Here is a 25,866-nt window from a genome sequence, read left to right as displayed (position 1 = left end):
CTCTATTGCCCCCTTTGCTTTCTTTTTATATCTTTTGGCTCCTCTGTTCCCCACCCAAGCTTTTCCCTATTTCTTCTCTCTTGTCCAGTTAGAGTTTAGATCTCTACAATAAAAGGAGCTAGAATTTTTTTAAAATGAAAGGAGTTAAGAGAACCTGATAGATAAATCGTTGTTGTGTTACCATTATATTCAATTAGTGGTTTTTTAAAAGCCTTTTGGTGGGGAGGGAATTGCCATCTTGGGGGACTGGGACAGGGAAAATGGTACAGATGTGGGCAGGACCAGGAAGATCCATACTTTCCCATCCATATGGATGCCACCCCAGTCTTTCTTCCATCTTTCCTGTTTCCCAACAGGGGAAAACAACTCATGTGTCAGTGAACAAAGAAACAGTAAAATGTATTTATTTAAGTAAATAGTGTATATGAGTTTTTGTAGGATCCATCTGATACCTTGTATATTTTCAGATCATTGGCTTATCTAGGCCAGTACACCAACATCTCTCCAGGGTCCTGGGCTTGGACTTTTCCCATCACCTGGTACCTGAGACCAGGGACTGTGTGTATCTTAGAGAGTCCTGGGTAAGCTCCCCATTCATGGATGAGTTCCCCTCCAGATGGCGTGGGAGTGCCAGTTAGGTGTCCATTACCCTGTTCTCTTTAGAAAGTTTGTTGGTCACAGAGGGGGAGTAATCTGGGAATAATTGAATTAGTGGCTCCTCGCACAATGTGCTTGTTAGAAGAGGCAAAGGTAGAGAATTCACTTACTAGTTATTTCAGTAAAAGGTCGTCAGTGCACAGCTGTTTTGCTGATTTTAGTGGAGAATGTGATTCTTAATTCCTTTTGGGGTGCTTTTTCTTCTCCATATTTAGCTCTGTCTCTCCTTCACTGCAAGTGGGAAGTTCTTAGCTCTTGTACGCAGCTGCAGTATTTACTGGAGAAGTTAAGCAATCCAACAGTTTAAAAGTACAGGATAGACCAATTAATTCAAATAACACAGGTGAGCCAAGATATCTTGAACTGTTAAACGTTACAATTAAAGCTGAAATTGCGGAGCAGTTGAAAAAAGCTGTTCATCTGTCATCATCTTGTCCCCACCCTTCCCTTGCCCAGGGATTATATCTGGGTCTTCTGCATGTAAAGCACAAGATCTCTCTTTTTACATTTACAAAAACACTTGGTATGTGTGCCAAAACACTCCCCCTCCAAGAATTCTGTTGTTGATAGGTATTACTAGAAATAAAGTTGGTTGTACGTACGGGTTGCCTGCTCACTTTTAGCTTTGGGCTAAGAGCATTGGAAATAAATCTAAACTATCTGGGTTGAAGAGAGAAATATTGTTGCCAGCAAATTCCATGAATCATCAGGTGTTCAAAGCAGTACACATTAAGGGCTAAACTAAACAGTAGCCAGTGGCTGATTCCCCATTAAGCAGTAGCCAGTGGCTGATTCCCTATTGCGAGGGTTGTACAGAAGATGCACTCTGACGTGGGAAAGGTGCAGCAAGAAGAGAGTTTGCCAGCTGCTCTGTGTCTGAAATGCCCCTCACTTTACATTTCTTCACCCATAATAAGTTTCAGACCACGTTTGGGCTTTGAGGAACAAATGCTGGTTGTGCAAGGGTTAAATACCCACTTTCATTTGCTGTTTTTCTGCTACAAACTAAGCCCCTCTTCCACTTTACATGAAGCTGCAGCAGAATGTCTAGTTCAACCAAAAGGAAAGTTCGAAACAAGGTCTTCATTGGCAAGGCTCAAAGCTGAAGCAACTATTACCTCAAAGCAAGATACAGAAAGGCAGCAGATAGGAAATGGACAACTTTGAGCCAAATGCAGAAAGAAAAGATAAAGTGAGATTAAAGCAGGACCAAGAAATGGAAATGGAAATATTTTAAGAACTAAGTTGGAGAAGACTGTGGGCTGCCTAAATGTGGGGCTGACAGAGGAAATATTACTGCTTCCCCATTCTTCAGCCGTGAGTGGGTCATCACCAGTTTTCTGCTGATTCTTAGCTCAAGCAAACTGGTCTGAAGGTAATAAATGGAATGTTTCTAGATATAAGTGGAATAGTTTCACTCCAGGCATAAGGGTGGACTTAGATATGAACAATACAAGACAGGACTTAATGTTATGAGTTACCATTATCATTTAAAATACAGAGGTCAATGACTGTACGAGGAGATGAGGATAAATGAAGGAGTTATTTGCATAGGTGCTAGCCCAACGTCTACTACGGGAAAAATTTACCCAGACTTTTGGAGGTTTTATTTTTCTAGTGATGGCTGATCTGAAATGTTCAGTTGCTAATGTTCTGTTACTGTAACTTACTGCTGCATCAGCAGCATGTAGCAGCGAGCATGTGGGATATAATCTCTGTGTATGGCTAGACGAAGCCTCATAGTATTAGATCTGTGACCAGCATGTAACAAACAGAAATCTACGGAGAAGGTGGAATTTCTCCTGTTAGTATAGAAAATGTGTTCAATCGGGAATTGCAAATCTCTCATTTCATAATAAAATGGAAGGCCAAAGCTTGAACCAGGAAGAACTGCCTTGAGGAGCCAGAAATGGAGAGAATCACTGTGAACTTTTCCCCTCCAAGACTTTCAGAGGTCACCCATTCAGTATGCTCTTCCCCCCAGGATATCTCTGTCAGAAAGTTCAGATTCTTGAAGTCCCAAGACATGCACTGATGTTACATTTACAAAATTCAAGTGATGGTTATAAATAGAGGAGCAATGAGATGCATAGCATGGTAAAGTTTAGGCTGGTTTACTGGTGATGAGACAGACAGATTCTGAAATCTGAATTCCACTCTTGGCTGTTTTTTCTTTACTAAGTGAGGGCTGCTGTCTCTTAATTTATCCTCTCTCATGGTGAGGGACCATAACTTCCTTCTCCCTGCCCATCTCACATGAAATCTGTTTGTGTCTATGCAAGTAACCTGCATGCAGAAAAATCTGCTCTTACCTATTAAATGCAACAGGTACAGCAGAACTGCATTTTTATACAATATGCTTCAAATGCTGGACTTGTCACTGTTTATACAGCAGTGCTGTAGAGTCTGAAGATGCAGTGTGTAGTTCCCCCATGGGAAGGGGCGCTCCCTTTTCCTGCCAAGCAGTCACTGCTGAACACAGCATCGTGGTCATGGCAAAACTGCCGTTTCAATAAGATATATTTATGATCCTGTTTAGTGTAGCGCTTAAAGTGCCCTCAGCCATAAAATTGACTCGCATTGGGCCATTCACTTCCAGCCTAACCTATCTCATACTAGGGATGCCAGACCCCCGCCAGGGGCAGAGGATCCCCCGCCCCCCCCCGGCCCCGCTTACTTGAGCATTGAGGGGAGCACACCTTCTGTGCGCCCTGCAGCACTGTGCACTCCTGTGCACCTGGATTGGGCCCGTTTTGGCCCAGATCAGGCCCAGATTGGGGCCACCGCGGAGCGCAGGAGCCCTCCCACCCTCTGCAGCAGCTCAAAATGGGCCTGAAACTAGCCTGATCTAGGCCGAAACAGGCGCGTTGGGGGCCGATGTGGAGGGCATGAGTACTTCCAAGCTCCGCAGTGTGATGACATCACTTCCTGGAAGTGACATCATCACACTTGCAGGAGTGTGTGCGCGCACCCCTATCACCCCCTCAGGTAAGTGCCAGGCCCCAATCCCCCACCGGAAGGTTGAGGGGGCCTGGCAACCCTACCACTGTTGTTGTAAAATGGAGGAGGGGAGAAACTAGGGTTGCCTGCTCCAGGTTCGGAAATTCCTGAAGATTTTGAGGGTGGAGCATTGGAGAGGGCAGGGTTTGGGGAAGGGAGGGGCCTCAGCAGAATATAATGCCATAGAATCCACCCTCCAGAGTAACCATTTTCTCCCTGGAGACTGGTCTCTACGGCCTGGAGATCAGTTGTAATTCCAGGAGATCTCCAGCCACCACCTGGAGCCTGGCAACTCTAGGAGAAACCATGTATGCCACTTTGCTCTCTTTTGAGGAGGGCGAGACTAAAAGATGCTGGAGCTGCCAGTGAGATCCCCTTTGCTTTATTTTGTTGAGGTTAATTATTTGACTTTCTAAGAGTATCTTGGAATTTGCCAGTGTAGCTTTAAAAAATGTGCTCCATTAAGTTACTTGGATTATGTTTTTTATCCGTGGAGTGCACGATATGTACTCTTATATGCATAGTAAAGGCTGTTTTAGTGAGACTTTTTTGGATCCTTTTGAGATACAGTTTTATAAAATGCTATAAATGGTTAAAAACTACTGCATGGCTGTTGTCCAGCAGTTGCCTTAATGATGTTTGTTCAACTTATTTGCATGTATCTAGAAGAGAGCTTATTTGAACCTAGTTAATAATTTGCAGGATTCAGAAAGACTCAGCGCTGAATTTATTGTAACCACAGACCATGTGAAAGTGAAAAAAGCTATTTCCAGTTTAGCTTCTGCTCCACCACCCAGGAAATAAAAGGGTGTGACTGCTTTATCTTAACAAATAATGGTTTTCACGTCTCTTGTTTTGTTACCCATAAAGGGAAAAAAGTACAGTCTTCTCTAAAAACGCATGCCTATTCAACTGTAAAAGATTTCATATAAGAATCTTGTGGGATAGAAACAGTGCAATAATAAACAGTTACACCCTTGGAAATCCATTGAAGTCAGTCAGCTTAGAAGAGTGTATCTCTGTTTAGGATAGCACTGAAAGTCTGTCAGGTACTGAAATCCAGCACTGAACCTCCTTATAACGCTCTTCTTAAAGACTTATCATTGCAGAATCACAATCGACTTGCTCCCCTCTGCCAGCTAGGAAAGTTTCCTTTTATCAAATGGTAAAACCAATTTATATATCCTATCTATCTGGGCCTGGTCAGGCCTTGTTATGGGACTGAAATGGTTTTGGCTGCCCTAGTGGATGATATGTGCCAGGAAATGGACAGGTGGAGTGCAGCCCAGTTAATTTTCCTGGACACCTCTGCTATTTTTGATGCCTTTGATCATGGTATCCTGCTAGACTGCCTTTCAGGGTTGAGACTGAGAGGCAGTGTTCTGTGATGGTTTTGGTCCTACCTTGAGGATAGGTTTCAGAGTGTGGTGTTGTGGAACTGCTGTTCTGCCCCTTGGTCTCTGGCCAACAGGGTTCCACAAGGTTCCATCTTTCCCCCCACGCTTTTTAACATTTACATAAAGCTGCTTGGAGTGGTCACCTAGACATTTGGGCTGCATTGGCACCAATATGCAGATGACAGCTCTGTCTTGTACTTCCAGCAGATCCCAGGGAGGCCGTTGAAACTGTGATCAGATGCCTGGATGCAGTTTGGAATGGATTAGGGTTAACAAACTGAAACTTAATCCCAACGAAACAGAAGTGCTACTAGTGGGATGAAGCTTTCACCCAGGAATTGGTATTGCTTGTTCTAGATGGAGTTGCATTTCTCCTAAAGGAGCAGATGTATATCTTTAGGGATGCTTTTAGACTTGGGGCCCCAGTAGGAAAAACAGGTGTCAGAGTGGCCAGGAATGCCTTTGACCAGGTTCAGCTGGAGAGCCAAGTGCAGCCCTTCCTGGGGAGGAAAGATCTTTCCACTGTCATGATTGCCCTGCTAACATCCAGGTTAGATTACTGCAGTGGGCTGTATGTGGGGCTGCCCTTGAAGACTGTCCAGTGTCTTCATGTAAATGTTAAACAGCATGGATAACAAGATAGAAGCTTCTTGTACCCCTGGTTAATTAAAAGGGTTAACTCAGCCTAGCACTGCTTTCTACAAGTTGCTGTCTAAGAAGCACTTAAGCTAGTTGAAAACAGTTCCTCCAAGGCTCTTCTCAGCCACACAGTCCAGAAGGATATGAAAGTCAATAGTAGTACTGAAAGACCTAGGAGAGCCAACAAGGATGCACTTCAGGGATGTGATGCAAAGAATTCTTTGCCACACCCAAGGTGTGAAATCAAGTTTTAAAATAGCTAAATAATCCCTATTCCCTAGAAAGTTGAGTCCACCACGTTTTCAAGAATTTATCAGAATAGGAAGTGATCTATAAGTTATTTAGATCTGAAACAGTTTAGTATCCCCTCCCCCAGCCACATTCTTATCACTGCCTCCTCTGTTGTTGCAACTTCCAAATCTAATTTACAATAAATCAGAAACTATTTCTAACATTACAAGTTTCAGTCTCAGGAGAAAGCTTGCAAGTCATTACCATAACCAAAACTACACTGTGAGAAGAAATAGGATATGGTAAATAGTAATAAGGAAAAGGTATATATATGTGTCTGCTTGCAAGTGTCATAGCTTTATGTGTCATAGCTGTATCGAGCTGACATATATAAACCATTCCAAAGCTGCAACTTGAATAACACGATGTCAGAAATGCTTGAAGAATATAAGCAATAACATAGCTACCATTTGGCAGGGCTGTTATTGGCACACAGCTAACCAGACTCTTGCAGTAGTAGCAGAGTTCATTCCAGTACATAATGCAAGAAGAGCCTTGCTGGATCAGGCCAGAGTTCCATCTAGTCCAGCATCCTGTTTCATACACTGGACAGCCCGTTACCCTGCAAGGATAAAGAACAATGAAAGCCTTGTTCACCTGATATTGAATACTGTTACTAGTATTCAGTGGTCATCCTACCAAAGTCCCACAACATCAAAACTCCCAATTTCCATGCCATGATTATACCCTCCCATTATGGAACAAGTGCCAGCATTAAGTGCAAATGTGCACATACCCATCTATAAGAGCGGAACTACAAGTGACAAAAGGCACAGGTTGGACACTTGTCAGCTTCCCTCAAGTTTCGATGGGAAATGTAGGCAGCTTGGCGGAATGTTGGACAAGTGACAGTTGAAAAGTCCATTGGACAGCAGTCAGAGAGCCAAGCTGCAAAACCAGGACGCCTACATTTCCCATCAAAACTTGAGGGAAGCTGACAAGTGTCCAACCTGTGCCTTTTGTCACTTGTAGTTCCACTCTCAGATGTTGATTCTAGTCTTTTTTCAGCTGTGCTGGCTTCCAGTCTGCTTCCAGGCCCAATTCAAAATGCTGTTACTGACTTTTAGAGCTCTATATGGCCTGTGATCTGCATACCTTAAGGACTGCTGACTCCCATACAAACGTACCTAACCATCACAACCATTTTCAGGGGACTTTATTTGGATTGCTACTCATCATCTGAGGCTAAACAGGTTGCAAACCAAGAAACAGCCTTCTCAATCATGGCATCGAAATTATGGAATTCCCTCCCCAGGGATATTCTGTTATCCATCCCCCTAGCGAGCAGGCAAAGACTTTTTTGTTTCTTCTGGCAATCCCTTAGTGACCCTCCCCCTTGTTTCAAGTCCAGTAGCACCTTAAAGACCAACCAGGTTTCCAGATTATAAGCTTTCAAGAATCAAAGATCCCTTTGTCAGATACCAACACAGCAACCCACCAGAAACTTCCCTGTTTGTTTTTCATTGCTGGTCATGCATACATGCATGTGCGCGTGTGCACACACACACACACACACAGAAGAGTTTTTATTTATTTATATCTCAATTTATATACTGCCCATCCTCAGGGGCTCTGGGCGGTGAACAAGTTAAAATCAATAAAAACAAGAAAACAACAATACTAAAATCAACATACAAAACAATAATGAAATAAATTAACCAAGTGCAATGGTGGGGAGAACCCCCCCCCCAAAGTTGGTTTTTAATATCTTTTTAGTTCTTTGTTGCCTTGAGGGCCCTAACTGGCAAAAAAGGGAAAAAAATACCCCAACTTAGCTTAAAATGTTATAAAATTGCTAAAAAAGCACATAAGTGAATTGCTGACTGGTGGCAACCAGCATCACTTCCTTAAATAAAACAAGTCAGGGTAATGTTTTCCTAGCACATCTCAGTTTCACTAAGTATTTTGGCATTTCCTACAATGAAGACATCTGTATGCATAAAATGTGCGCACATTTAGGTATACGTAAATCACCAATGACATACTCAATCCCTCCTCTCCAAGCTCTTCTGTTGCAAAGTTACACCAATCTACTTAAAAACTCTCCTGTTCACCTTGCATGGCCTCTCTGGAAGGCTTTGGCACCAACAACAATTATCATGTCTTAATAAGGAGAAACATGGACAAGGAACCACACAATATTGATGCTTTCCTTGCAAACAAAGCTATTCGAAGGAATCAAATGGGCGGGGGGGGGAATGTTCAAATATTTTTAAAGAGAGTAATCATGTCCCCCCTCAACCTCCTCTTCTCCAAACTAAACATTCCCAAGGCCCTCAGCTTTTCCTCGTAGGGCTCAGTCTCCAGACCCCGATCATTCTTGTCGCTCTCCTCTGCACCCTCTCGATTTTGTCCACATCCTTTTTGAAGTGAGGCCTCCAGAACTGCACACAATACTCCAGGTGTGGCCTGACCAAGACAGTATAGAGAGGGGCTATGACCTCCTGCGATTTCAACGCTATGGCCCCTTTGATACAACCCAGGGTTGCAGAGGCAGGCAATGGCAAACCACCTCCGCCAGTCTCCCGCCATGAAAACCCCACCAGGGGCTGACATGTCAACTATGACTCGAAGGCAGGGTTTTGTCCATCATTTTATATCTGTTCCTACAAAAACAAATTATATCTATTTTAGATGTTTTACCCTAAGCAGTTCTAATGGATGTGCTAATGGTAGCAAAAACCTGTGGAAAAGAACCATTTTGTATCAGGTTCCATTGTACTTCTCCTTGGTGTATTACCCCAGGATTAGAGGCAGAAGAAAGGGAAGAGAGTGCTTCGCTCATCAGCTCTTTTCTTGTCACGGAACCCAGCATAGAACACACTAGATAAATGCAATACAATCAACCAACAGCCAGCCAACCTAAGAGCCATGATCAGATCTCCCATATGTGCAGGGCTTTTTTCCTGGGAAAAGAGGTGGTGGAACTCAGTGGGTTGCCCTCGGAGAAGTGGTCACATGGCTGGTGGCCCTGCCCCCTGATCTCCAGACAGAGGGGAGTTTAGATTGCCTTCCATGCTGCAGAGGCTCCGGAACTCTGTTCCACTGCATTCCAGCTGAAAAAAAGCCCTGCATATGTGTTACAACCTCTATGGAAGTACATCTCTGAACTTTCACTGACTTGAAGACCCCAAAACAAAAATGGTGTCTCAAACCCTCTGAATTCCCTGGCTAGCTTTACAGCAGGTCTGTGTAATTCATGATCCCCCAAGCCCAAACTAGTCTGCTGTTTATATTTTGGCAACACCATTCTTTTTTGCAGTCCCAGGCAGGCAGCAAAACGGATGATCTGGTGAACATGATTGCAGGGTTGTTACGTTTCACTTGGTGGGTCATGGAATTGTATAGAGCTTTAAAGGTCAGCATTTTGACGGGCCTGGAACCTGATTGGAAGCCAGCATAGCTGAAACAAGACTAGAGTAATATGGTCCATATAATCCAGTCATGACAGCATTCTTGCTGTAGCATTATGTACCAGTTGTAATTTTAGTACATGTTTTTCGGTGGCTACTAAAGTAGGCTTCTGAACTTGCCTGGATACACTAATGGCCTTGGTTCCCAATGTTAACAAATGCCAGCTCAGCTGGCAGGCTGCGTGGCACGTTCGTGTTTCTTCAGCAATGCTCTTTTGTAATGGCGGTTTCATTTTTTTAAAAAATGTTATTGAATACTATGAGAGTTGAATACAACATTAGGATTGAATTTATTGATGTTACATTACACAAAACTCTTGCTTAGGTTTCTCTCCAACCCAACTTCCATAATGCAGTGGTCATATGAAAGCTTAATAATAACATTAAAGGTTTAAGTTCATTCTACTGTGCATGTAATTATTTCTGTTTTTCCAGTGCCTGTTCCTTTTACTTTACAGTCTCACAGTATAGGTGTATACGTGTACACAGATACATACGGCCATGTAAAGAATTTTGGCATAGCTGTTGATTGTTTTATTTAGCTTTGCGTGTGCTAGAAATAGAGAGCCTATATCCAAAAAGATACTTTTGATTTATAAATCTAAACATTTTTAGACAACCTGGTTATAAAATACATATGCAAAGCAGCCTGTTCTTTCTGTCTGAGATGCTTTGAGAGAAGTTACTTCAATACTCTGCAGCAAGTTTAAACTGGAGCATACATGAGAAAATTATTTAAGAGATCCCCAAGGGCATAATTGACACAGGCAGAAGCATGATGTTTGCATAAGAGCAGCATTTAGTGCATGATGCATCGAAACATGTTAACTGCAGCAAGTGGTTTAGGTAAGCTTGCACGAATTTGGCCACTGGGAGTAACAAAATATTTTGGAAATAATAACAGTCGCTAGTAATGCTATAGACCTTTGATTGTTTTCTGTCATATTCTTGTTGCTGGTTACTTGATTCTATTTTTAACAGCATGGGGAAATGGTAGAGTGCCCTCCCTTAAAGGCATAGTGCTTAGTGAATGGGTTGTTTGACTTTCTAAGAAGATTCCAGCAGGTCCTGTGAGATAGGAAGACTGTGGTTCAGCTCTTATTTCAGCCACGTTTACTGGGTGACCTAAGATATGCCGCAGCCACAGTCTCTTCCTTTACAATAGAAGATAGCAGGGCCTTTTTTCTGATGGTACGCAGTAATTGCATGTCTTTTCACTTTTGGCTGGCAGCTTGTGCTCCCAAGGTGGTATCACTTTTTTTTAAGGAAAAAGACATTGGAAGATAGTAACATTGCCTGCCTAAGAGGACTGTGGACTGGATGACTACTGTAGTGAGCGTTATGCTTCATGAACACTTGAAAATACTCTGTATAAATGCTAAACTTTTAAATAATTCTCAACAATTGTTACTGCTTTTTGCAACTATCCACTCAACATGGCCTTGCCAGTGCAGAATGAAGCATGGATGTTCTAACCAATATGATACATTTGCTCTCAGCAGCCATGTATCTTCATGGGAGGCTGCTCCTGATAAGAATATCATGTTAGTCATCTAAGTGACATCAGGTCGTTGGCCATTTCACCCTTTGCTTCTAAAGTGATGTAACACATGGACTCAAAGAGAACCTGGACATTCCAGAACCACCAGTGACATTGGCAAGGGAGGGAGAGGTCTTCTATTCTAAGAGGTGATGTTGATGTAATTTCTATAGAACCTCCTCTCCCCCACCCCCCATGCTTTAGCTTGGTGTTGTTCAATGCCAAGTCTCTTTAAAAAATAAAATAAAATAATCATGATATGATTTTGGAGAACAATGTCAGCCAGATCGGTGCTGTTCTCTGCACTTTTCCTCACAGCACACTTTAAGCCGGTGCCTCTGCGTATTCATGCCGATCAGTGCTGAATTGGCTTGGGCTCCTGGCATTCTGCAGTGTACAACCCCAAGGTGATTTGGTGTTGACTGACGAGTTGAGATGTATCTTTTTGAAAATGCCTATTGGGGGGGCTGAAAAAAATTGTCCATTTGTCTTAATGTTGCAGTGTTGGAGCCCATTCCCACCCACCCCACCCCGTCCCTGGATTTACTGATTTAGCTGTTCCATGCCCACTGGAGAGGCAATTGGTGGCAGAGTTCTGGGGGGAAACGTAATTTTTTTGCTTGTTCCACTAAGTAAACCCAAGAAGCGATCAGTGGGGAATGTGGATTGCCATCTCAGGGAACGGGATGGGCATTGTGCTGAAAGGAGTCACAGCATTGGGATTCTCCCATAATTTAAAAAAAGGAGAGAGAAATAGATGTTCAGTGCTTGGGGCTTGTTTCAGGCTTCTCCTAATGTTGAAGAGGAAAAAAACCCAAAGGTGTGTGTTTCAGCAGCCGTGGAAAGGTGTGGGGGGGAGAGAGGGAGAATTTTGCTTGTGTGTGCTGTGAGGAACTGTTTGAGAATCAAAGCAGCAGGGAAGCACCCTTCCCTGGCTTAAAAAAAAAGTAAATGAGTGAGTGTGTGCATAGCCAGGAGGGAAGAAGTGAACGAAGCAGCAGCCTTTTAACCCTTTTCTGGCTTTTACAACCGGGAGGGAGGAAGCAAATGAAGCAGCAGTGTTACAACTCTTTCCTGGCTTTGAAAAAAATAAGTGAGCGAGAGTGTGCATAGCCAGGAGGGAAGAAGCGAAAGAAGCAGCAGCCTTATGAACCTTCCCTCACTTTTAAAGCCATGAGGGAGGAAGTGAATGGAACAGCAGCCTCACAACCCTTACCTCGCTTTAATGATAAAATTGGTGGAAAAGGAGTTCGGAGAGCTGAGGAGGGTAGGAGTAGTTATTGGCAGGTGGCCAACCAATCAGCAGCCGGGGAAAGGTTGGGGGGGAGATGCGGTTGGGGACTAAGAATTCTGACCACACATAGGATGCATCAGTGGCGACTCTGCGACAGCTTCAAAAAAAAAGTTTGTGATAGGTCTGCAGGGGGGAAACTCGGGGAAAAGATGAACAAAATTTGATTCTGCGTCCCATGACTCCCTTGCACATGGAGAACTCTGGAGATCATGGGAAGCAAAATGGAATCTGAACTGCTGCAAAATGACCATGCGGAAAGGACCTCTGTCAGCTTGTTCAGGCTGCATATTTGATGCTTCATCAGTATTGAAATGGTAGTCAGGGAGTGTGGGAAAAATATCTTGCATGGTATTTCTCCTTTCATAGATTCTTGTCAGAAACTTAATCAATGCTGACTATCTGTACCTTGTATTGGGTTACTGGGATAGGCTGGGGATGCTATTGGCTTACTCCTAAGTTTCCTTGCTGCACTAATGAAGGTGATGTTGGAGCTGATATTGAAAACCTGCAGTTATATAATTCAGGGTGAGGTTTGACATCCATGCAGAGGCTGCTTGTTTGGCAGCGCTCAGGACTTCATGGCATTAACACTTAGGATTGTCAGCTCCAGGTTGGAAAATTCCTGGAGATTTGAGGGCGCTATCTGAGGAGGATGGAGTCTGGGGACTAGAGAGAGAGTAGCGGGGATGTGATGCAATAGAGACTACCCTCCAGAGCTGCCATTTTCTCCATGCTGACTGATCTCTGTAGTCTGGAGTTCAGTTGTAATTCCTGGAGAAACCCAGACCCTCCACCTGGAGGTTGGCAACCCCATGATCACTGTTTGTGTTCAATTCCACATGTTTAAAAACAAACATACATGCTGGATTTACCTTTTTGCACTGTAGAGGAAATGGGCAGTCTGACAGAAATGAATTGAATACATTGTCATAGTTAGAACAGTGAGAACATGCTGCTTTACATTCAGTTGGATCTTTTCTTCCACAAAGGTGGCGGATCAGTTAGGATGATCTGCTCTCACAAACTTGTGTATCCAATGAAATTGTGAACCGAGATGCTCTGGTGAGATTCTGGAATCCTCTTTGTGATTTAAAGGGCCATAGTAGCAATTGACTGTCTTGCTTTAAAATAAAATTATAGACTAACATGGCTACCCTTCTGGAACTCCTTTATTTTAGTCCGGAATAACAAGACCATAAGAAGAGGGTTATTGACAAGATTGCTCACTCGTACCTTATCTATCTTCTTGAGGTTCTGTTGTGTGCTGCAGAAGTAGTAGACAGGAAACTAACGGGGACACAGCTGGAGCAACGTTAAAGGAAAATTCAGACTGAGTCAGAGCGATCAAGCTATTGACCTTTTTTGCAGGCCTGTGAGGTAGTTGTTGTTACAGTTAGGAAAAATACTTTTTCCCCTTTTTAACCATTGCATCTACCATGAAGAAAATAGCTAACTGGATCATTTCAACCTGCATCTATCTCTACCTGTCTGTTTCTTGTTCTTGGCTTAGAACATCTATGCATTTAATTTTTTAAAAAGTTGTCTCATTTAGAAAATCAATTGCACTTGGGTACATTTAAATCTCCTAAAGCAGGGATCTAATCCACTGATCCAAGTTTTCTGAATGCATTTAACTTTTGCAGTAGCACGTGCAAGTTGCAGCCTTCAATCCTCTGTTCAGATAGAGGGGGTGTGTGATATGTTAAACTGCCTCTTTTCTCTTTACATGATGAATGTTTTCTGAAAAAAGGTAGCTCACCATCTGAAAAAGCCCATTTGCTATCATTATATATCTATTCATTGTCTATTTATTTTGTTATGGTTGTTTCTAGAGTTATTACTGTTTCTTCCCATGTGTTATTTGCATATGGCCAGGCCTCAAGTAACATTTCACTGGAGCAGTTACAAACAGAAGCTGCAATCCTAAGAACTCTTTCCCAGGAGTAAGCTTCACTGAAGACAGTTACTTCTGAGTAAACCCGCTGAGGATTGTTGTCACATAATATCAAACTCTGCTTCATCAGACAGGGAGCTGATTCAGAAAATCTGGTTCAGATGAACAAAGTTGTGAAATAAGTACTAATACAGGAAGTCAAGTATAATACTCATCAGATAAGCAGACAGCATGTTCCTGCTTAAGTAGCTATTTTAAAAGAAGTGACAACATAGTCTATCCCTAGATCCTCAATTTCAGTAATCAATACTTAATTTAAACTGCTGGAATGCAGAAACTTTTGGTAATTGGTCATCAGACATGAACATCTACAGCTTTATGAATTCATTCAGATGAGAAAAATATTATCTGGGTATTCTCTGATAGGATGTCTTCATTTTTCACAGACTCATTAGATTTGGCTGTAATCAGTTTGGTCATTCAAGGTCACATTTGGCCTCTATCTTTGACATTGTTATTGACAACAACTTATTTTAAGACTGAGGTACCCAACCTTCTTGAGCTTGTGCACTTCAGGAATTTTGAGATCAGTTAGTGGACACCACTACAAAATGGCTGCCATGGGAGCTGGGGCCAATCACAAAATGTTGGGAGGTTCCAAGCCAAGTATCATCCTTTGACAGAGGCAGCTGAGGACAAAAAGGGGATGCCTCCTGGGCTTCTCTGAAACACCTTCCACTCTGCTGAGGTTGCGGAAAGCCAGGCTAGGATCTTTGCTTTGTGGAAGAAGGAAGTGGACATGAGCAAATGCACTACACTGGGTATCACTGTTTTAAGACTGTTATGACTGGCTATATGATATGTTATTTTCATATAATGGCTTACTATTTGCATTTCAGGGCAAAGTCCATCTGGAGTTGAGGCTCAGTGAAGTCATAACAGACACTGGTGTCATTTGCCATAAGCTTGCTACACGGTAAGACTGATATGTATCAGTAACTTGACAATATTTACTTACAGTGCTCTGATGGCAGCTGTATATGCATGTTAATATGTTTAAATATAATTAAGAACATTGTTTTTAAAGAATCTATCCAGGGCCGAAAGAATCATGGACCTAGTTCCACAATACCTGTAGGACTGTTAGTATGATTTCCTATCTATGCAAAGGCTACATTGCATACTGGTTTTGAAAGTAAGGCAGGTATGTGATGTTTGCTACTTAGGTTTTTTACAGCAACTGCTGGACAGGCATGGGCTAGTTCAGATTAGTTCTTTGGCTCCTGTTGCTTCTAAGTACATTAACTTCCTTCATAAACCATATTATGTATTCTGTAAAAGTCTGTTTTAATAACAGCAATAATAATAACATTCAATTTATATACCTCCTTCAGGACAACTTAACACCCACTCAGAACAGTTTTAGAAAGTATGTCATTATTATCCCCACAACAAAACACCCTGTGGGGTGGGTGGGGCTGAGAGAGCTCTGGGAGAGCTGTGACTGACCCAAGGTCTCCCAGCTGGCTTCAAGTGGAGGACTGGGGCATCAAACCTGGTTCTCCAGATTAGTCCTGCTGCTATTAACCACTACACCAAACCGATAATTGATTGATTAAAAACAATTCATCTTAAGTAAATCCTTAGTGTCAGTTCTAGATGAAATCCACATTACAACCCAGAATGGAAACATGGTATCTTTGTAGAGGCCTAGTAATTGACAAAAATGCCAGTCTTTTACCATAAATTACATAGTAGGGCAACCAATATACATTGCCGTGGAAAAATTCCTGCCAGAATTCCCCAGGTCTTCAATTTTACTCTACTTTTCAAAATACAAGAAAATATAAAATATTTCATACTTCTGACAATCATGAAAATTAAACAAGAACTGTAGTAAAAATGATCACAAACAGGTTATAAAATGTTAATATTATTAATTCATTAACTGTGGACTTAAAAATGCTCTTTTTAACTATTTTAATTTAAAAATCATCAATGCATTATTAATTTTGCATGTCAGAAATGAGTTTATGGGTTTCTTCTCCAACAGAAAAGAGTTTGCTTGTATTGTTAATCAGCTAAGTGAAAACATTCTCTTGAAAGATTGCCCATAGTTAATATTCAGGCTTGTAATTACATCCTCAACTGCAGTTGGATCCATTGGAAATTTTCTACCCGTGCTAGGGGTTTTGCGCAAGTGGAAGCACAAGAAGATAACCTTAGTAGCTACTTGTGCTAAGTCAGACTTATTTGTATCCTCACTTGCATTTCTGCTTGTGCTAGTGGTCTTCTGCATCCATTTTCTGGGCACTGTAACATAATGGGAAGAAAGTGGTAGGTGTCGCGCAAGATCTATATCCATTTATTTTTCTGCTTGTGCATTACTAAATTCAAGCCATAATCTCCTGTGGCAAGAATTGATTCCAGAAGACCAAGCTGGCCGGCTTGCATAGAGGAAACCACCCATGTGCCACAATTGGCTAACATAAATATAGTTCAGTAGGTGCGCTGGTAAAAATTGTCTGGGGTAGGGGGGAGGCTAGAAACTTCTTTTGTATTTTTTGCAAGTGTGTATTGGTGCTAAATATGCATGGAGTGGTTTGTAACATTATGGTCAAATAAAGAATTATAAGTTTGCAACTTTCAGGTCAAAAGTACTCCTTTCTCTAATTAACAGTATTATATTTCCTTTCTCACCACTTCAGATTTTTTGCCTGCTAAGTTTGTTTCCTTTTTTTTTTCATGCTGTGTGTTATAATTAGAGATGGGCAAGAACTGAAATACAAACCAAAATTAAGCACGAGCCAGGCTGGTTCTTGGTTCGCGAACCAGCAGTTTGTCGGATCCCATTTCTGACGAACCACCACAAACTTTAGGCTGGTTCGTTTGGTTTGTTTTTTGGTTCACCACTGCAGACAGCCTGGTGCCAGTCAATCAGTTTCCTAGGCAACAGGGGATGGACTTCCTGCAGACCTTCTGCTGACCCAGAAGTGACCTTCTGCTGACCCGGAAGTGATGATTTCCTGATGTTTTCACGAACCAAACGAACTGCTTCGCGAACCAGGGGCAGGTTCGTGCAAGTTCATGGTTCATGAAATTTGACGACCCATGAACCACACGGTTCAGTTTTTTTCTGGTTCGTGCCCATCTCCAGTTTTAATGTGAAGAGACAGAAGGATATGTTAAAATACCACCATAGATTAGAATATGTGTAATTAGCACATTTTCTCCATCTTATTAGAGCACTTTTTATCCTTATAGCATCATGGATTGTCATAATTAGGGTTTTTGACAGTAGCTTTGTAGTGGAAGATTTGCAGCAATAGGTGTCCTTCCTGAACCACATGTGCAAGATCAGAAGCTCCTGGCCGCACAAGAAAAGCATGGGAGGAAGAAACCACATTTGGTATCCCCAACATGGAGCTATTTACATAACGTAGGAGGGGCACACACTACAATATATTGCAATGTCCAAAGAGTTCCTTAAAATTGTTTTGAAGGAAGGGGTATGGTGTGGATTTAATTTCTCAAATATGTTATAACCAATTCAGAGAAATAGCTCAAAGAAGCTATGTGGCATGGTCATAACCCTAGAAACGTATGTGTGCCTTCTGTTAAAAAACCAGGGCAAGAGCCTCTGCAGGCAACATGTTATCACCAAAGCCTATTGATTCACTAACTCTTTGTGGGAAGAAGCCTTAATTAGGTATGGAACTCTGAAAAAGACAAAAGCAGTAAGGAATGTCATGATATCCTTTTTGTTTACACGACTTGTAGACAGACTCAACATAATCTTCCCCAGTGCAACATTTTCTTTGTAGTGGATAGCTGATCAAATGAGTTGAAGGTTCTGTTCATATTCATATTTTATGCAACCTTGGATTTGAAACATTGGGTACCTGTTCCCTGGGAACCCAGTTGAAAAGAGCAGGAAGTGTGCAAGAACACAGCGGTTCTGTTGTGCAGCTGCCATTTGTTACGGAGGAGTTGTATTGAAACATCAATTCAATCTGTGTCAGTACCTTTTGTGCTGGAAATACATTTTAAGCAGCAGTTTGAACATTCTATTAATCTGATTCAACAGAAAATGTTGGTTGGGGAACATCACAGCTATCCTGAATTCCTGACTGGTTTGACTTTTACCGGAGACTGAACACATCCCCACGACCCCTCCTCCCTCTTTTTCATTTATAAAAGTTACTATCTGTTAAGAACAAAGCCTGCTATGAGAATCCAGTGTCGTTTCCTTTTCCTACTGAGGGCCTTTCCGGTCTTTTATTTGATCTTCAGCTGATTTGAGAGCTCCTTTCCTGCTCTGAATGGCCCATGAAGTGGTTCAATAGCCCCTTTGCTACTTAGAGTGGGAGTGAGAGTCTAGTACAGACAACAGGAGCCCAGGGAAGATAAGCTTGAAAGTACAATGGGAGAGGATGGAAGAAGATCAAGAGCCCAGCAGTGTAAAGCATAATTTCAAAATAGACATGGGGCTTTTCATGTATATAATAATAACTTTTCCGGTGTTCTCTTTTCACTCACAAAGGCTTCCTCTATGGGTAGTCATTTAATATTGGGGTGACTGTGCCAACTTAATTTTAATTCAAATGCAACATGCATGGGCTGCACTATTTTGAGAATTTTTTAAAGCTCTGTGTAAATATTTGTTAGCTCATTTTAGATAGTACTGTTTCAAAAAGGGAAACATTTCTGCACTACTTGCTTGTAGAGAGAACAACCAAGTATAGAAAAGCATCCTAGTTCATCTGGACTGTTGTCATTTGTTTATACTTAAGATGCTCTGGGCAAGTTTCCTTGAATAGCAGGGCAGAGATAGCCCTTGGAGGTCAGGAGTGGCCATTCAGGTCAGGAAATCAGTTTGGGGTAACAGCTTAATTCCCATTTCCCCCAGTGGTGCAGTCTCAGAGCCAAGCTACAAGTAACTTTTTTCACATGGAGAACATTTGATTGTTCTCACAAGTTTTCCTGGGAAATGAAGTCCAAGTGTCCTTCCCCTCTCTGTTAAAATCACTGCCTGAAGAGCCAGAGAAATCCGGCGGCGGCAGCAGCTTTTGCAAATCGTTCCTCCAGTCACAATCCTGCTGGACAAGAGGGCTCCCAATGATCGTTTGGGGGCGGGCAGCTGCTACTTTCTTCCTGGGCATCCTGCTCCTGGGGAGCTGTTCTGGAGAAAGCCGCCATGTCGGTGAAGCTCCAGCCGCAGCAACAGCGGAAGAATCTGCTGCTGCTCTAACACGCCCTCATTCCAGTTTTTCTCCAGGAGCTCAGGAGCAGGGGAAGGGCATGTTAGAGCAGCAGCAGATCAGTACAACCCGTGGTGGGCTTATTTTCAGGATACATGTGTGAAAATATCATTTTTAAAATGTCTTGTCCATGCATATGCTACATAAAATTGCCTTCATGTTCCCATTCATTTGACTTGGCATTACTTCATTTTATAATCTAAGGTGAGATGCAACTAGGGTTTTTTCCCACACTCCTTTGGGAAACAGTAAATGAATCTGTAATAAAATCTAGAATAAGAAATTTAAGTACTGTTGGCATCAGTGTTTTACTAGGATCAAAAGCACTTATTTAGACAGCTGTGTCTGTGCAGTGGGATGGGGCATGGATCAGTGCCTGACACTGAAATGGATGCGGGAAGCTCTTGCTGTGTATGTAGACTAACAGTGCAATCCTATGCAGAGTAGTTTCAATTCTTCCCCATTGAAATAGGATTTCAGAGTAAGTTTCATATTTCATTTCTATACATATGGGGTTTTGCTTTCTTTTGAAGAAAAAAAAATGCTTCTTAAATAACTTTTAAAAGAAAGGAGAAAGGAATAACGAAGCTATGGGGTATAAATGTCTTCACAATATGTGTTCATATAGTCCCTGTGCTACAGGGGAACATGGACAGTCGGAATGAATGCTATTGTTCATTCTCTCTCAAGCTGTCCCCACCACATCCTCACTTTGAAATCTATGTTCTGTTGACTGACTCATATCCCGCCTGTCCCTCAAGACTTCCCACCTCTGCTTCTGTCTCATCTCTAGTTCCAGTTCACAGCCTATACTCTTCCCAAGTCTCCTATCTAATGCTATCTTCATATTTTCTTGTAGTTTGCAACTACAGTTTTCTTTGTTTTTCAGTATTACCAAGTTTGGAGAATATTGAAAAGATCCTTTTTCTATAAGCTTAAACAAATGTGATAGTATTTGGTAAGCACCTCCAAAAGTCACACATGTGTGTAATGAAAGGTCACCTAGCTTGAATACAGACAAGATTTAAAATATTTAAGAACTTTTTAAATGAATGTGTTTATAAGAGAGACCACAAATCAGACATTAAAGGTTTCTGTGATTGCTTCTACATGTGTAACAGTCATATGAGAGTTACGGGATCTCATCAACTCCTGCATATAAGCTGGCCCAGTTTGGATTGGGATAATGGAGAAGGGGCATCAGTCTTCTCCTTCTGTCCCATTTTTACAACCTGGAATGGTCCTGAGGAGGCCACTTTATGACCCATTGGGGAAACCCACATGTTCTTCTAGGATACTACCCCCCACACAAGAAAATCTTTTTACCAACCAAGATTTCGTGCTATCCTTTCAGTTGTAAAACTTTCTGTATAATGGCACCCAGAGAAATCTTTTTCATTTCCTCTATTCTCTAATATTAGGATATTAACTGATTATTTTCCAGTTATTAACATGGTGTCAGGTCTGGCTAGAGGATTCTCTCAGACTCTCCACTTCATCAAACACAGTTGTATGAGTTAAAGGTCTTTATTAGAGATTGCTCCCTAGAAGTACACTGTACATAGTAATTGCCTGGAATGCCTAAGCAAAGTCTTCCCAGAAAGGTTATACTCCCAGTCTCCTCCCCTCAGTTCAAACGACAGTCAGTTGCAGTTGGTGCAGAGCTGCGAAACACAAAAGTCCTGGAAGAGATGCAGATACGAGTTTCTCAAGGTCGGTCGGGTCCCAGCCCCAGCTGCACTGATAACACCTCTAGGCCCAAACAAAGCGTAGCTAAGACACAGTGAAGCAAGAAAACAACTACGCTACTGCCCGTCCACAGGTATGGCAGGCAGGCTGGTTTACCTGTCTGACACATGGTTCTTTTTAATGTTCTCAATGGTATACACTCCGGTTTTGCTCTAACTTCTATCTGTAGACATATTTTACAGATTGGGAACTATGACTTTTCCAAATGGAGAACAGTTGTCTTTATAACTGGCACCTTGTGCAATTTACATATGAATAGCATGGTCTGTCCTGATTTAAATGCTGCTTCTAGGTTTTAGGAACCAAAACAAGTATTTAATCAACTCCTATCAAAAACGTCTTCTTGGGCAAACCACAGAACTCTTTCCAATCCTCATCACTGTTCAGTCCCTGCTTTGGTTTACTTTTTCTCTTTTTTTAAAAAAAAAAATATTTTATACATACTTGCCTGCTTATTAGGAATGGGAGCTGGGTGCTATTTAAACATAAATTGCCTATTTAACCAATTTTCAAAAATAGTGGTAGGGATTTCCAAGTACAAAACCATGAACAGCCTACACTATGGCTGCTTCCACACACGTTGGATAATCCACTTTCAATACTCTTTAGTGAACATTTGAAACTGATTTTCCATGTGTGGAACAAAAAATCCACTTCAAAAGGATTGTGACAGTGCATTATTCAACGTGTGTGGAAATGGCCATAATTTGCCCTAGTATTCTATCACTTGCTCTTCCCATTCATCTGCTGCATACCTTTAAAAGAAAAATTCTGCATAGGTCTTAAAATATGTATAAGAGTACCTAATAGATTATGTGTCCTGCGTCTCCACTCAGCAGATCTGAAGCCTTCCTCCAGCTTAAGTGGTTCTTTTGTAGAGGAAGGCTTAAATTGGAGGAAGGTTTCTTAGGCTGGCTGAAGGTTTCAAATGCCACTGAGTCGAGTGGTAGGATACAAGTCATAATTTTCAAATTAATGTTTAGAATGTAAAGTTCCAGCATGTAAAATTATGAGGATATCTTGTTGCCTTTCATTTAAAGGAAATGTTGTTTTTAATGTTGAGATTGCATAAAGTGAACCAGAATAGACATGGCCAAGTACACTGTTGTTGTGACTCGCAAAAAAGGCATGCATAATTTATTCCATATCATGAGCGAGAATTTCACAACAGCAAATTAGCCATCAAGAGCCTAACTCCTCCAACTTGAAAAGTGTTTAGATAAACAAGAACCTTGCATAATAGCTAACATTAAGCAGTTGGTGATCTAATGTCTCACATTATTCTCACATTAGGGCATGTGAGACTGGAATAGCATGGCTCCAGCATGCATACTGCTTTCAAAAATTGTTTTCTTGTGTATATTAGAAGACCTGTATAATCCAGAGTAGCCCAATGTTGCATTCCATTCCAAAAGAGTGTATGGAACACTTTCCAGAATTATTTTTAATAGTACAGCCTCTTTTAGGATTCCCTTGCTCACTAAAAAGATGTGCAAGAGATAGGATTTAGAGTGACTATTTTAAACGTCATATTTTTCAAATATTTATTTAAAACATTTTATGCTGCCTTTTAGTCTCTAAGGCAGCAAACATTTGAATATTAAAACATTTGAACTTTAAAACTACATTTAAAGTAATATATTATAATTCAGTGAAAACATGTAAACACATAAATACACAACATCAAAACCATGGAGAAGGGCCAATAACAGTTACAGAGGTATGGCAAACGAAACAAAAGCATCTTCACCCACTGGTGGAACACACTAATAGAGGGAGACAGAAGAATCTCCCGGGGGAGGGAATGTCAGAGTTTTGGTGCCGCTACTGAGAAGGCCCTTTCTTCTGAAGGTGACTGGAGTGGATGGATAGAATACTTCCAGCTGCCGTAATTCACTGATATAGAAGTTTTAAATGTATTTAAATTCCCAAGAAGTGACCTACATCTACTGCTTATGATGAAAGAAGACATGTATAGGCATTATCTGATGATAGAGACATCAAGTGATAAATGATAAGTTGAACCAGCATTTCAGGTCTCAGAGGGAGCTTACCTATCACCTTAAGTCATCTCAGACAAAACTGTTTTTCAGTAGTGGAAAGTGATGCATTCAGAATTGAAAAAAGACACATCCAATATTTTATATGTGTTTGTCCATTAACTCTAAATGTCAGAAAAATGTGTTGCGTGAATTGATGTTACAGCGAGCTAGCTCCATCACAGACTTGTAAAATCCAAAATGCTGTACGTTTTCATGCATGAATAAAGTTGCTTTATATTAAGTTGGACCATTCTGTCCAGTCCAATTTGTCTAGAGCGGCAGAAGCTCAGCAAGGTGAGCAAGAGTCTTTCTCAGTCCTGCTATCTATGATCCTTTTGCTTGAGACTCTGGAGAGGGAACCCAAGTCCTTCTGCATACAGGGAATGTGATCTACCATAGACCTGTCTCAGGACTGATCCTTGCTCTCCAGTATATTGTCTTCTGAAAGTACTACATTCTATTTCTGTTCTAATATCAATTACAGTCTGCAGTTCAGAGTGAGCCATTTTGAAATTATCTAATTAATTACTTTATTGCAATGAAATTTTCACCAAATGTGAAGACTTGTCTAACAGTGACAATACGTCTGTTGGCACTTCTGCAAAAAAAGGCTACAATCTCTTTTTGTATTTGTCAACTTTGATAAACGCTTGCTTCACTTTTAATTGCCTGCTAAACTAATAGATAACATTTTATAACCTAGTCCAAAATGGCTAAGAAAAGGTGTCATTTGAACAAGTAGATAAATGTTATGCACTTTGCATGTACAATAGCATAGTGAGGTTGAGTGTTATCTGCTTTAATCAGAACTGACAAATCATGCAATTGGAATGCATTTGTGAGGTCTCAGAATTTACAGTACATCATCTCCATTGACCTTAGAAATATGTGGTAATCAATATAGCTGTCACTGTGTTATTTTAACTTAAATGTTTTCCATTTATGGCTTAACCAATAGCATTTCATTTTCCTGAGTTAATATGTTAACAGATCCATCTTGAGCAAAGTTACACCCTTCGAAACCTCCTTCCCTGCCCAATAGAATTTGAAGAGAGTAATTCCATTTAGGACAGCGGTAGCGTATTACTGAAATACATTGTCACTCCTAATGGTTGTTAGTTACTGTGAGGGTTTCCCCTGAACTTGTGTTTTTAAAGCCAAACTGCTGCTTCTCCCAAGCAACTTGGGGGGCCATAATTGCCACTGGGAAGCATTGAGCCAGAAGCAGCGTTGCTAAGCTCCAAGAAGGCCTGGAGTTCTCCCAGAATTACTGTAGAATTGCTATAGAAATCACATTCCCTGGAGCTTCATAGGGCAAATTATCTGGAATCACATCCTTGCTGAGCTTCCTACCCTCCCCACACTTCACCAGCACCACGCCCAAATCTCCTGTATTTTCCCAAACGAGTTGGAAACTGTAGCTAGAGGAGGATCCTTCCTTCTTCATCTCCCTGCCAGTTTTCCACACAGCTTCCTTGCCTGGTCACTTTTTCCCGTCTTCTAGCCCAGTCCCATGCTTGCAGCTTTCAGAACTCTACCTCAAAGTTCTACCCTAAGCAGGATCAGCAAATAGTTGCTGTTTATTTCAAAAACTGTTGAATATGCTTCAGTCTCCAACCCTTCGTATTGGTTGTGTAATTTTGTCAAAATCAAAATCAAGGTGAATTAACCATTTATCTCTTTTTGACAAGTAATTATGAAGCAATCTCTTCTGATATCAACCGTTTCCACACGTTCTTAAAGGGATGGCTCACTCACCAAACGCTGGTGGCTTTTCCTCACGAATCCAGATGTCTCTGTTTGCAAAACAGTTGCAAGCCGTCTGGCTTCCGTTTTTTTGGAACCTTTTTTGGGAATGCACTTTCCACGGTGCCAGAAAAGGTGCCAAAAAACTGTAAGCCAAGCAGCTTGCATCCATTTTGCCAGCGTTCAATTTGTGTGCGTCTCTTTAAGGCCATTTGGAAATAGCCCTCACCAGCGTTCTGTTTGTGTGCTGTCCCTTTAAGAGTGTGTGGAAACAGCCATCCTGTAACTTGTTTTATTCCACTTTGTGTTTGCTGCTGATAAATTACTCTCTCTAAAACCCCAGCACCCCTCATCTAAGCAAGGCTGTTTCCACATGCTCTTAAAGGGATAGCACACAAATGGAACGCTGGCAATGTCTCCATTTGCAAAACGGATACAGGCTGTTTGGCCTCTGTTTTTTCAGCACCTTTTCTGGGACCACAGAAAGTGAGTTCCCCAAAAAAGTGCCAAAAAAACCAGAAGCCAGACGGCCCACAACCATTTTGCAAATGGAGACGTCTGGAATCGTGAGGAAAAGCCAGCAATGTTCAGTGAGTGGGCTGTCACTTTAAGGGAGTGTGGAAACGCCCCAAATTTCCTCATCTGTTAATAGTTTTGTGAGCTTCTTAAAAAGCCTATTATGTTAATATGCAGGATTCTACTAAATGGTCCATTCTCAGAGTCTTGTTACATGAGACCCCATTACACGAGCATGCTCAAGTGAAGCGAGGCGCAATGTTACCTGGGAAGCCAGGTTCTTAAAGGGACAGATCTACAGAGCTTGCAAATATCGCTGCTCAGAAGGGGAGGTGAAACTGACAGAGCTGACACTGGACATGAAACTTTTAAAAAGAACTGCGTGGATCTAACTAGCTTGATACCCATGCTTCACTGCGGTATTTAA

At 41.6% G+C, this 25,866-nt stretch overlaps 1 protein-coding gene across 1 annotated transcript in view; it reads left to right on the top strand.

Moving 5' to 3' along the window:
• Positions 1 to 25,866, top strand: part of RASA3 (RAS p21 protein activator 3) — a 187,561-nt gene that overhangs the window by 96,561 nt on the left and 65,134 nt on the right. The window contains exon 5 of the mRNA XM_054974731.1: positions 15,025 to 15,101. Within this exon, the coding sequence (XP_054830706.1) occupies positions 15,025 to 15,101 (77 nt within the window). The remainder of the gene's footprint in view (positions 1 to 15,024; positions 15,102 to 25,866) is intronic.

The sequence above is a fragment of the Eublepharis macularius genome, chromosome 3 (assembly GCF_028583425.1).
Source record: "Eublepharis macularius isolate TG4126 chromosome 3, MPM_Emac_v1.0, whole genome shotgun sequence".
Lineage (NCBI taxonomy): Eukaryota > Metazoa > Chordata > Lepidosauria > Squamata > Eublepharidae > Eublepharis > Eublepharis macularius.
The sequence above is the reverse complement of the archived record's forward strand: the minus strand, read 5'-3'. Positions and strand labels throughout refer to the sequence as shown.